The sequence below is a fragment of the Hypomesus transpacificus genome, chromosome 14 (assembly GCF_021917145.1).
Source record: "Hypomesus transpacificus isolate Combined female chromosome 14, fHypTra1, whole genome shotgun sequence".
Taxonomy (NCBI): domain Eukaryota; kingdom Metazoa; phylum Chordata; class Actinopteri; order Osmeriformes; family Osmeridae; genus Hypomesus; species Hypomesus transpacificus.
Genome location: NC_061073.1, coordinates 4948438 through 4960987, shown reverse-complemented (window position 1 = coordinate 4960987; position 12550 = coordinate 4948438). Strand labels below are relative to the sequence as shown.

Below are 12550 nucleotides of genomic sequence, written 5' to 3'. Positions count from 1 at the left end.
CGGGAAACCCTGTCCCCATACCCCCGTGGACCGGTACGTGTGTGTGTGTGTGATCACCTGCAGCTTCTCGATGATGCTCTTGTAGTCAGGCACCCCCAGTGGCTCCTTGCGTTGGCGCGTGCGAGCGGAGATCCTCCAGTCCTTGGCAGCCCGCTGCACCATGTTGGTGTGAGCCTTCAGGGACAGCGTGTTCACTTGGCTGTCCAGGTCCACGGGGATGGCGATGGCCCTGGCCTTGGCTGGACACCAGGGGGCGACAGACGCAAACACTCAGCTGTTAGACACCCCACATCCAACCAAGAGTCGTTTAAAGCCGCAGAAAAGCGTCTGAGAACATTCCAGACCTGGGTCTTTTAATACTTCTCGATCACAAACTATCCTTGTGTGTACTAGATATGTTGCATATTTGACAATTCCATAATTGTCATTAATGAGTCAAATCAAATACACCTCCATCACTTCAAACTTTTCTCTTTGTACTTCAAATATGGAATTGGTTTTATTGCGTTGGAACAAGGCTCTGCGTTTGGGAGTTGGGGTTCAGTGGTATTAGTGGTTCTGGTGGCGGAGCTCACCCACGTCCGCCAGGGTTTTGATGCAAGTCTCAATGTTGCTCTTGGGGGAGGACTCGATCCAGGAGCAGTTATAGAGCCTGAAAGATGACTGCAGCAGCTGGATGAAGATGGGCTGGTGGGTCTGACGCCCAGAGGAGAGGAGGGGAGAAGAGGAGCAAGAGGAGGTGAGGAAATATGGACCTGACTGTTGCTATTCCTCACTGCCTTCTGGGACGGCTGTGGAGGGCTGCCCTCTGGGACGGCTGTGCCAGGGCTGCCTTCTATGACGGCTGTGCCGGGGCTGCTTTCTGGGACGGCTGTGCCAGGGCTGCCCTCTGGGACGGCTGTGCCAGGGCTGCCCTCTGGGACGGCTGTGCCAGGGCTGCCTTCTGGGACGGCTGTGCCGGGGCTGCCTTCTGGGACGGCTGTGCCGGGGCTGCCCTCTGGGACGGCTGTGCCAGGGCTGCCTTCTAGGACGGCTGTGCCGGGGCTGCCTTCTGGGACGGCTGTGCCAGGGCTGCCTTCTGGGACGGCTGTGCCAGGGCAGGCAGGCCACCAAGGATTGTCCGGGGGACGTAAGCAAGCCTACCTGCAGGTTGGAGTTGTTGACGGAGAACTGTGAGCTGAAGAAGCCCTTGACGATGGCCATCACCGTCTCCGTCACATACTTTTCCAGGGCTTTGTCGGCATGATTACGGTCCGTAGTGGTGTTGCACACCTGGGACGGCAAAAAACAGGAGGAGGAGGAAAGGGGAGGGACAAAGAGGAGGAAGAACAATGAAGGAGGAGTCTCTCTCAGGTGTCGTGGAGAGACGACATACGCCGAGCTATTGTGTTCCTACCCGGGCCATGTCAACCAGGAAGTTCTCAAACAGCTTCCAGATGTGCTTGCTGGTGTAGATCTCCTTCATCTCCACCTCCGTGTCCACGTAGCAGTGGTTCACAAAGTTCACGTAGGACGTCTTTACCTGCAGGCAGCCAAGAACAACGCAGACCTTTGATTGGCGGGCCTGAAATGTTCCTCGCGTTCCTCCACACAAAGACGTACATCGCACAGCCCCCCCCCCCCCCCCCCCCCCCCCCCCCCCCGCCATGCGTCACCACGGAAACACCCTCACTCCGCCGTTACCTCTGGAATGCAGTTGTCGTGAGTGACCACCTTGACGATGTCGTCGAGGGGCAGCAGGGAGTTGCACTTGAGCTCGGTGTAGACGTTCTTGCCCTCGGTGCAGGCGGCCAGTAGCTCCACCAGCTGGTTGTGGTAGGCCAGGGCCCCGCCCTCGTCCGCACGCTCCCGCTCACAGCACATCATCTGGAGCAGCGCCGGGAAGGACGAGCGGTCGTTGTAGAACACCAGGACGTCCTCGCCGCCGTTCACCAGCTGGGGGCCACACACACACACACACACATGGTCACACACACACAGTCGCACACACAGCAGGTCAGCGAGGACGGTGTGATGGTGTGTGTGCTGCCCGTGTTGCGAGAGAGCGAGCCCGTCCTGCCTCACCTCCGTCATGACCTTGTCCTGACACTTCTTCACGTACTTCCCGTCCGCCTTGACTATGGTCTGCAGGAAGCGCAGGTACTGGACGTGCCGCCCGTGGGTCTCGATGCAGTGGACGAAGTGGTGGACCACCCGCTCACTGATCTCATTGCAGAGGTAGTAGTTGTTCATGAAGATGTGACGCATGGTTTCTGCTTCCAACAGCTGGAAAGAAAGACGACAGAGTGAAAGAATGGAGGGAGAGAGTGAGAGTGAGAGAGAGCGAGATAGAAAGAGACAGAGAGAGAGAGAGAGAGTCAGACAGAGAGAGTGAGTGAGTGATTGTCCTGGGCGTACCCCTGGAGTGAGGAACAGGTTGAGCTGTTTGTGCAGCAGAGCCTGGTTCTGGGAGTTCCCTTTGGAGAAGTTCTGGAGGAACACGTGGGCCAGGGTCATGACCTCATTCATCTTCTCATCACTCTGAGGAGAGAGAGAGCGCGAGAGAGAGAGAGAGAGAGAGAGAGACACAAGCGAGAGAGAGAGACACAAGCGAGAGAGAGAGAGAGAGACACAAGCGAGGGAGAGAGAGAGACACAAGCGAGAGAGAGAGAGAGAGAGAGAGAGAGAGAGAGAGAGAGAGAGAGAGAGAGACAAGCGAGCAAGAGCATTAGAGATGCAGGATTAGGTGGGACTCCCCAGCAGATGTGAGCCAGTCCTGCAGCCAGGTGGAGGGGGAGCGCTCAGACCTTCTCGTAGGGGATCTGCAGCAGGTCCAGGACCACGGTGTGGGCTCCCATGTTCTTCAGCAGCCTCTGCTGCTGCACACGGCTCTTCTTACTGTGGTAGCACAGCTTACTGAGGCGGAGCAGGATCTGACACAGACACACACCCACACGTTAACGATTCCCTTTCACTAGACTGTTTCAGAAGACAGATCCATGGGTGGAGGTATGAAGAGGGTTAGAGGATTAGAGGGGAGAGGGGTGCTCACGTCTTTGACGATGGTGTAGTTGTTGTCTTTGTTGCTGTCTATTTGAGGCTTCACGTTCCCATCCTGCTCTGGGCTGAGGATCCCCACCTCCTAGCAAGCAGCACGTCCACACCACACACAGTCACACCACATACACACATTCACACACAGAAACCCACCATAACTTTGGTTGGCGGAACAGAACAGGTCAGGGGTCAGGGCCCGAGGTCCTGGTTCAAGGTTGAAGGTCAGGGGGGGGGGGTCAGGGTCGGGGCACCTCCATGTTCTGCTCCTTGCTCTGGCCCTCTCCCAGGTCCTCGGCGCCGTAGCCTCCGCTCTTCTCCACCCACAACTCCGACTTCTCCACCGTCAGACGCAGCTGGTCCAGGTCAGCCTTGATCTGCTTGTAGTTTTTCACATCCTCCTCCGACACCAGCAACTGGACCTGCTCAGTGGGCGCACACACAAACACACGCACAGTCAACGTGCCTACCTGCTTGAACGCCTGGTTCCCTGTTTGAAGGACTGGTTCCCTTTCTGAAGGCCTGGTTGCGTGTCTAAAGGCCAAGTTACCTGTCTAAAGGCCTGGTTACTTGTCTAAAGGCCAGGTTACCTGTCTAAAGGCCAAGTTACCTGTCTAAAGGCCTGGTTACTTGTCTAAAGGCCAAGTTACCTGTCTAAAGGCCTGGTTACTTGTCTAAAGGCCAGGTTACCTGTCTAAAGGCCAAGTTACCTGTCTAAAGGCCAAGTTACCTGTCTAAAGGCCTGGTTACCTGTCTAAAGGCCTGGTTACCTGTCTAAAGGCCAAGTTACCTATTTGAAGGCCAGGTTAAAGGCTAGGTTACCTGTTTGAAGGCCTGCAAGACCTCATCCCGCTGGCTAAAGTGTTTGAAGATGATCTGCAGGGAGCCGGACACCAGCGGGGGGTAGTCCTGCATGATCAGGTGGATCAGGACCCGGAGAAACGTCCGGCCTCCCTCATCATCCAGCTCCACAGCACTGGGCTCAGTACCGGAACTACACACACACAAATATGTGCAAACATACACACACAAATACAGTATGTCGTGTCAAAAATAGGTGCTTATTGAATATGTATTTAATCAAGAAGCAGGTGGGCTGATGGGACGACCTACCTGCCGGCAAACATGGCCTCTGCCTTAGCTGCGATCTCATCTATGTCGGGCTCCGGAACTGGAAACAAGCGCGTCATACATGGCAGGCAGTAAGTCAGCAAGTCGGAAAGTAATCTATTAGCCCGTGAGCCTGAGTAGTCAGTCAGAGCTGTACCGGCCACGCTGGAGGGGCTCACCTGACATGGTGGGGAAGTCGGCCACAGAGAGAGAGCTGTCCATCACACTCCTGTCTCCAAACTCCTTCTTATAGATGGACAACAGGTAGGTGATCCTGTAGTCTAGACGCACACTCAGGATGAACTACGGGCAGAACCACAGAAACGCACCATTCTAGAATGACTTGGAAATCCCTCGAAAGGAAGCTACCAACTAGGTTCCTGACAACCGGCCAACACCAGGAAATACACTCAACTCCAGGTTCTGAACTAGAAAAGTACCGCTCCCGACCAGAGGGGGCGCTGTCTCACCTGTAGAACCTCAATGATTTTGAGCTTGGTATCCATCACCATGACGTCCTCGTTGTTGGCGTTGAGGCGTTGAGGCGACCCACTTCGGAGGGAGGGGGGGGTGTCTGGGAGGCTGGGGGCGAGGACGTGGCCGCGGCTCAGAACCATCTGAGTCATCATCTCCCCCACGCCGTGGATGGTGCGCAGCACGTTGTTGCCTAGGCGACACACACCAGCGTCACCTTCTCTACTGACCGGGCTCCCATGGTAAAGGGGGCGCTTTTTGCACTGTGCCTTGTAATTGTCACAGCCGGTTTGACATGGTTCAGACTGTGTTGACTGGAGCAGTGGGTATTTCAGTTCTGTGTGAGTGCGCTGTGTTGGGAAGGACACTTTCAAAACGTATTTCGTTACAGAATACAGAACGCATGACCAGAAATGTGTTTTGTAACGTATTCCGTTACTCAATCTCAGTAACGTATTCTGAATCCTTGGATTGCTTCCACATTGAATTGCTTTCTATAAGTGCAGGAAAGCGACCATCAAATCCTGGTCACTAAACTGCGTGTTCCGATAAGGAAGGATCTTAGTTGATGACCTTTCGTTGAGGACCATATTAAGCAAATGACCACAAATGCATTTTTCCATCAACGTAACATAGCCAAAATACGAAAATTCCTCCCAAAGGATGATGCTGAAAAACCAATATATGCATTTGTTACATCCCGATCTTTGGCCAACCATGGTACGTGAGTTTGCATCCCCCGTGCATGTGATGGCCATGCATTGGCTTAGCCAATAGCATTGCAGAAGGAAAAAACGAGAGGCAATGACAAGGGAGCGATAGATGTAGTTGTGTTCGTCTAGTGTAGAAACCACCAGATAGAAGTTGTGGGAAATGCATGGAGTTGCCTTAATTTATTTAGAGAGTGAATAAACTTGTGAAACAGATAAGTATCGTAATGTAATCAATTGATTTCAACAATCTAACGGTATTCTAAAGACTATTGAAATTCTGACTGTAACGGAATACAGCTACTCGTAATTTGTATTCTGAATACGTAACGCCGGTACATGTATTCCGTTACTCCCCAACACTGTGTGTGTGTGTGTGTGTGTGCATGCGTGTGTGTGTGTGTGTGTGTGCGTGCATGCATGAGAGACTCACCGGCCTCTGGGCCCTTGTTGAGCTTGGCCATGAATGTGAGGGGGTGCTGGACGATGTCCAGAATAGCCAGCAGGGTGCGCGTGAGCCGAAGAAGCTCGCTGAAGCTGTAGAAGCCAAAATAGACCAGGTCACGAGCCAGGTGGACCACCTAGAGCACAGAGGGAGGAGGGGGGGGGGGAGGAGGGAGAGGAAGCGTGAGAGGTGTGCCGTGAAAGAAGAATCGACGAAGGACAAACGAGAACGTGTTGTGGTCCACACCGCTGTGGGCGGCCGGGTTGCCGACGGTCGCCCCAGGCCGAGTGGCAGCGTGGAGCCTCACCTCGAGGGTCAGCTCATTCTTCTCCTTGTCTCCGAAAGGGAAAGGCTGGCCCACCACGTCTTTGAGGTACTCCTCCACAAACTCCATGGTGGGGGCAAACTTCCTCTTCATCTCCTCCCTGGAGGTGTCCGTGCACTCGTACGCGTACCTGAGGACGGGAGAGAAGAGTCACCTTGACAACAGCGCAGCGACAATCTAGAATATGCACGCAGCTCGAAAGAAATGAATTTACCCTTCATATTTGCCAAGAGCCTCAAACATACAGGTAACCACACAGAGATACAACACACTGCATACAATCACACTTACTTGCCCACTTCCAAAAGCTCGCCCTACAACAACATGACACACAACCACCACCAACTCTACACACACACACACACACACCACCCTCTTACTCGTGGATGGTGATCTTAGACGGGATCTCGGTCCAGAGGCGTGCGTAGCGGACCGGCACCACGGCCTCCTGGGGGTCGCGGTCCACGTGCATGTGCAGCATGAGGCGGCAGAAGGAGGCGCGGAGGTCGTAGGGCAGGCAGTCGTCAAACATGCAGCGCAGGATCAGGTCCACGGGCAGCTGCACGGACACCTGGTTGATGGCCAGGTACTGGCGGTCCAGACACATCTTGGCAAAGAGGTTCAACTGGTACCTGGGGAGGGAGAGTTGGAGAAGAGCAAGAGAGAGAGAGACAGCAAGAGAGCGAGCAAGAGAGAGCGAGAGAGCGAGCAAGAGAGAGAGACAGCAAGAGAGCGAGCGAGCAAGAGCGAGGGGGAGAGAGAGAGTGTGAGAGAGAGAGACAGCAAGAGAGAGAGGGAGAAAGAGAGAGAGAGGGAGAAAGAGAGAGTGTGTGAGAGAGAGAGAGAGACAGAGAGAGAGAGAGAGAGAGAGAGAGAGAGAGAGAGAGAGAGAGAGAGAGAGAGAGAGAGAGAGAGAGAGAGAGAGAGAGAGAGAGAGAGAGAGAGAGAGAGAGAGAGAGAGAGAGAGAGAGTGAAAGGATGTAGGTGAGACAAATCAGGGGCTCCACACTAGATGTTGACGGGGTGTGACGAGCCCCACCTGTAGTAGGTGATAATGTCCATGTCCATCTTGTGGTTGCCTTTGGCGTCCTGGGCCAGGTGACGGATGGACTTGCCATGCGGCTCCTTGTGGCTGTCTATCCAGTAGAGCCACACCTCCTCGTCCTCGCCCTCCTCCTGCATCAGGGACGAGTCCAGACTGGGCTCCGTGTTAGGGATCAGCCTGGGGCGGGGGTGAGGGGGCGGGGGTGAGGAGGAATGGAAGGATAAGGAGGAAGAGGAACGAAGGGTAGAGATGTAAAAACACCTCCTCACAAGTTCATATGGTGTTTGAGGTGGTTTAGGGTTAGGGTTGAAATCACACTAAGGGTTGAAGTTAGGACAGTTTTAGGGGTTAGGAGCTAGGGTCAGGGTTTGGGTTCAGGTTAGGCTTTTTGGGGTTAAGGTTAGGTTTAAGGTCAAATTTAATTTGTAATGGGACTAAACCGTGAGTTCTCAAAAGAAGGGTGAAAAACAAGGATGTATATTGAGCTGTGCGACACTCACTTGGTCTGGATCAGGATGTCAGCGTTGATGGGGTTCAGCATGAACTTACAAATGAGCTCCTGGGTGACTGGGATGGCCATTTTGTTCGACACACACAGGTCTGACAGGTAGTCCAGGAACCTGAACACACACACACACACACACACTCCAGACAGTGAGTCCAGTAATCAGAGCACAGAGAACTCGGACAACCCCACAGGGAACGCAATTTACAGTGTGGATGTGCGGAAACCTGTGTGTGTGTGTGTGTGTGTGTAATAGATAGTGTGTGAGTCAGACCTGGGCTCCCTGTTGCGTCGCAGCAAGTTGACGAAGGTCTCAATCTCCTTGGCGGTGATGTGCTTCTCGAGCAGCTTGCGGTTGTTGTGGAGCAGAGCCGTGATGGTGTCCTCTGCCAGGATCTCGTAGCCTATCTGGGACTGCATGATGGAGAACTTCTTGGCTATGTACTCCTGAGGGGAGGAGAGACACAGCAGAATTCAGAACAAGATGACGGACAACGTGGAATGTCGAGTAGAGGTGAAGAGCACGAGCACGGGGGGGAGGAACGTCAGGGCGGAGGTGTGATCGGCCGGACAACAGCCGCTTCCTGCCGAGGCTGGGAGGTGGAAGGTGCCAGATAAAGGGATAAGAGGGAGGGTGGATGGTGGAACGGGATGGAGGGTGGATGGTGGAACGGGATGGAGGGTGGATGGTGGAACGGGATGGAGGGTGGATGGTGGAACGGGATGGAGGGTGGATGGTGGAACGGGATGGAGGGTGGATGGTGGAACGGGATGGAGGGTGGATGGTGGAACGGGATGGAGGGTGGATGGTGGAACGGGATGGAGGGTGGATGGTGGAACGGGATGGAGGGTGGATGGTGGAACGGGATGGAGGGTGGATGGTGGAACGGGATGGAGGGTGGATGGTGGAACGGGATGGAGGGTGGATGGTGGAACGGGATGGAGGGTGGATGGTGGAACGGGATGGAGGGTGGATGGTGGAACGGGATGGAGGGTGGATGGTGGAACGGGATGGAGGGTGGATGGTGGAACGGGATGGAGGGTAGATGGTGGAACGGGATGGAGGGTGGATGGTGGAACGGGATGGAGGGTGGATGGTGGAACGGGAGGGAGGGTGGATGGTGGAACGGGATGGAGGGTGGATGGTGGAACGGGATGGAGGGTGGATGGTGGAACGGGATGGAGGGTGGATGGTGGAACGGGATGGAGGGTGGATGGTGGAACGGGATGGAGGGTGGATGGTGGAACGGGATGGAGGGTGGATGGTGGAACGGGATGGAGGGTGGATGGTGGAACGGGATGGAGGGTGGATGGTGGAACGGGATGGAGGGTGGATGGTGGAACGGGAGGGAGGGTGGATGGTGGAACGGGATGGAGGGTGGATGGTGGAACGGGATGGAGGGTGGATGGTGGAACGGGATGGAGGGTGGATGGTGGAACGGGATGGAGGGTGGATGGGAGGAAGAGGGAGATGGGGAGGGGCAGGGCGGCAAGAGGGGAAACAGAAGGACAGGGCAGGTGGTGCAGGTGGTGCGTGCCTGGTTCTTGCGGTAGTCCTGTTGAGAGTGTCTCAGCAGCCGGTAGCAGAGGGACAGCAGGTACTTGAAGGGGGCGTAGCGCTGGTCTCCCAGATCCTCCAGCTTCAACATGGGACCATCACCCTGATCTGTGAACGGAGCCTTCAGGATGCCGAAGATCTGCATTGACACACACAGACACACACAGAGACACTTCCTGACGGTCTGCATACCCGAGTCCTGCTCCTACTCCAGGACTAGGGCTTGCCTCTTTGCTGTGAGCTTTGTCCCGGTGTTCCCGTGCGGCGTGGGACACGGCTCACCTGCGCTAGAATGTTCTGCTCCCTCATCAGCTTCTGCCTCTCCCTGTTGGGGTTGGAGATGACCACGGAGAGTACGTCCTGGCCGTTGTTGGGCACCTCGCACACAAAGAAGATCATGTCCTCCAGGAGCTTGGTCACGAACCTGACCAGAGAGAAGAAGCCAGGAACATTGGATGGATCTCACGCGGTGGTCGGAGGCTTTCATTCATGGTGTGGTGACCTTCACCTTCTTACGGTACCTCCTCTCATTCTGGGCGATGTTGCCATGGCGCAGCTTTTTGACGGTGGACTCCAGGACCTTGTTGGCGTCGTTGGCAAAGTCCAGGTCCCGGACCTCGGACAGGGGGACAGACCTGATGGCGAAGGCCTCCTTGTCTTCCTTAGTGGGGCAGGTGCCGATCTGGGAGGAGGAACACAGTAGCATGCAGTAGCTGTGCTGGTGGGTTCCAGAGTACATGTTCTGGTGTATGTGTGTGTGTTCTGGTGTATGTGTTTGTGGTGTGTGTGTGTTCCAGAGTACATGTTCTGGTGTGTGTATATGTGTGTGTGTTGTGGTGTGTGTGTGTTCAAGAGCGTGTCTCGGTGTGTGTGTGTTCCAGAGCGTGTGTCTCGGTGTGTGTGTGTGACCTTGAGCATGACGGGCCGCTCCTCCTCAAGGTCGATGGGGACGTTGGTGCTGGTGACCCAGGTGTTGGTGCACAGGTGTCTCAGCCTCACGTACGAGTTCCTGCCAGGGAGCGCCGCACACACACACACTTTGATTTGTGTTCTTTTATTTGCACTAACACATTAAGATCATGTCATGTGTTAGTACCCGCCTGTGAGTGTGTGTGTGTGTGACTGACCTAGGCACCAGACAATCAGCCCTCTGCAGTGTGGTGGCGTCCAGCTCAAACAGGGAGGCGATGTCGTTGCCATGGGGAACAGACACCAGGGTGTAGGCAATCTTCTCTGCCGCCTGACGCTTTCTCTTGGAGAACACCATATTTGTCTCAGTCTGCATCACGCGCGCACACAAACACCCGCACATGCATACACACACACAGGGGAAATCAGTGTGGAACCAGGTCTAATCAGAGATGTGACCTAATCAGGAGGGGGCTGCCAGAGAGAGAACATCAGGTAGAACCTAGGGAGGACAGCGTTGAACCCTACTGTAGCTGCTCCACTGTAAGAAATGGAAACATGCACCTTGTGGAATCCTAATTGGACATGGTGTTAGGGGATGGACTGCCTGCTTCTTGTGACTGCAGGACATCATGGTCTCTGAATGTCAACGATCTCCTCTCTTCGGCTCTGCTTTCCTCTCCTTTCCTCCTCCTCTCTTCCTCTCTCCCTCCTCTCTTTCTTTCCTCTCCCCCTCCTCTCTTCCTCTCCTCTCTCCCTCTCCTCTCCCCCTCCTCCCTTCCTCTCCCCCTCCTCTTTTCCTCTCCTCTCCCCCTCCTCTTTTCCTCTCCTCTCCCCCTCCTCTCTTCCTCTCCTCTCTCCTCTCCCCCTCCTTCCCGCCCCCCTCCCCTCCATGACTCACCTCACCACTGGCAGCACCACAGGAGAGCAGACAGCACGTCTCACCCCTCCCTTCCTGCCCCCCCCCCTCACAGGGCACCCCACACAGACGTTATGTAAGGGGCCCCCAGTGTGTCTGAATCTGAGTGTGTGACTGGTGTGATAGCTGCTGGTTGTTCCAGAGACTGAGTGTGTTTGTGTGTGTGTGTGTGTGTGTGAGTTGGGGGGGGGGGATGTGTGTGTGCGTTAGTGTGCAAAAGGTGGCTGAGAGCTCACAGAACAGAGGGGATATAGATGATTCAGTAAGCTCGAAAGTGCGTGAGTGTGTGGCAGTATGTGTGGCGGTGTGTGTGTGTGTGTGTGTGTGAATGTGTGCGAGCTGGTGGGATTGCGTAATCAGTGTGGCAGAGTGGAAGGAAGGAGGGAGGGCTTGGAGACAGGCAGACAATACAGTTGAGACAAACACTTAAAAGCACACACCTAAGCACACCCACACACACACAACGGTTTGTTTGTGTGTGCGTGTGTGTGTGTGTGTGAACACAAGGCATGGCATTGTGTGTCTTCATAGACTCACATCTCCTTTAGAGTCGATGCTGTCGTCCCGGAAATCAGGATTCACCTGCAGCAGACGACATGGGTCAATACAGCACACACTGGGCTGGATCTGAGTAGGGATCATGTCTGTTCCAGCGTTGATGGAGCTGCTGTTGTTTGGGCAGACCGGCTGTGATAACCACGTTAACACTGCCATCTACAGCTCAGTCCCTGCAACCTCAGCCCAGCCCTTCTTCCCCTGCCAAGCTTCACAGTTTTCAGGTATGGTAACAGTTCTAGGTAGTATGGTAACAGTTGTAGGTAGTATGGCAACAGTTCTAGGTACTATGTTCCCAGTTCCAAGTACATTGGTAACAGTTCTTTGGTACTTTGGCAACTATCAACCAGCATGTTCTCATTTAAGTGTTCTTCCTGTCAAACGATTAAGTTGTACCATGTGACTCTGCCTTTGTGCTGGTACATAGTGGAGTGTCTCCAGTGAATGGCTTCACAAGCAGGTTTTCCCTGTGCTACTGCGAGAGTATTCAAATGAGACATACTCAAATGTAACCAGTGAACCCTCACTGGCAATGGACAGTAACGGTTCATGAACTATGTCAACATAACATTTGACAATACTTTACATATATACACACACATGTACACCATTCCTTTGGATGAGGCGTGTGACCTACCTGGGCCGCGAGGTAGTTTCCAGTGGCCAGGTGTTTGAAGCGGAAGAGGCTGTTCCACTGGCCTGCCCCTCCTCTGCAGGGGTCATAGTGCACCACCTGACATGGACACAGATCCCAAACACAGGCGTTCGAATGCAAACGATGCTGAAACATTCCCCTTTCACGGTCATGGTACGGTCATCACACAAAGCTGCCAGTGTCCTGCACCCCCCCATGGAGGGGAATCCCATGTTGGAAGCAGTGTCCATCTAACACACAAGGGGCTTCTGTGTGGAAACATCTCTGTTTTGTCTGCCAGATTCGGAAGATTCTTCAAGATTCAAGA

The 12550-nt window shown here is 54.4% G+C and overlaps 1 protein-coding gene across 1 annotated transcript in view; it reads right to left on the bottom strand.

Moving 5' to 3' along the window:
• itpr2 (inositol 1,4,5-trisphosphate receptor, type 2) overlaps nucleotides 1-12550 on the bottom strand; it is a 33048-nt gene that overhangs the window by 11265 nt on the left and 9233 nt on the right. Inside the window, exons 9-35 of the mRNA XM_047033473.1 lie at nucleotides 12226-12321; nucleotides 11571-11615; nucleotides 10333-10484; nucleotides 10115-10214; nucleotides 9727-9887; nucleotides 9488-9629; nucleotides 9186-9344; nucleotides 7922-8094; nucleotides 7643-7762; nucleotides 7137-7319; nucleotides 6478-6729; nucleotides 6080-6227; nucleotides 5761-5908; nucleotides 4614-4810; nucleotides 4323-4446; nucleotides 4147-4204; nucleotides 3856-4027; nucleotides 3288-3455; nucleotides 3032-3121; nucleotides 2787-2912; nucleotides 2398-2520; nucleotides 2065-2265; nucleotides 1684-1935; nucleotides 1397-1522; nucleotides 1144-1272; nucleotides 576-696; nucleotides 22-239 (exon numbers count right to left, since the gene is read on the bottom strand). Of these exons, the coding sequence (XP_046889429.1) occupies nucleotides 22-239; nucleotides 576-696; nucleotides 1144-1272; nucleotides 1397-1522; nucleotides 1684-1935; nucleotides 2065-2265; nucleotides 2398-2520; nucleotides 2787-2912; nucleotides 3032-3121; nucleotides 3288-3455; nucleotides 3856-4027; nucleotides 4147-4204; nucleotides 4323-4446; nucleotides 4614-4810; nucleotides 5761-5908; nucleotides 6080-6227; nucleotides 6478-6729; nucleotides 7137-7319; nucleotides 7643-7762; nucleotides 7922-8094; nucleotides 9186-9344; nucleotides 9488-9629; nucleotides 9727-9887; nucleotides 10115-10214; nucleotides 10333-10484; nucleotides 11571-11615; nucleotides 12226-12321 (3984 nt within the window). The remainder of the gene's footprint in view (nucleotides 1-21; nucleotides 240-575; nucleotides 697-1143; nucleotides 1273-1396; nucleotides 1523-1683; nucleotides 1936-2064; nucleotides 2266-2397; nucleotides 2521-2786; nucleotides 2913-3031; nucleotides 3122-3287; nucleotides 3456-3855; nucleotides 4028-4146; nucleotides 4205-4322; nucleotides 4447-4613; nucleotides 4811-5760; nucleotides 5909-6079; nucleotides 6228-6477; nucleotides 6730-7136; nucleotides 7320-7642; nucleotides 7763-7921; nucleotides 8095-9185; nucleotides 9345-9487; nucleotides 9630-9726; nucleotides 9888-10114; nucleotides 10215-10332; nucleotides 10485-11570; nucleotides 11616-12225; nucleotides 12322-12550) is intronic.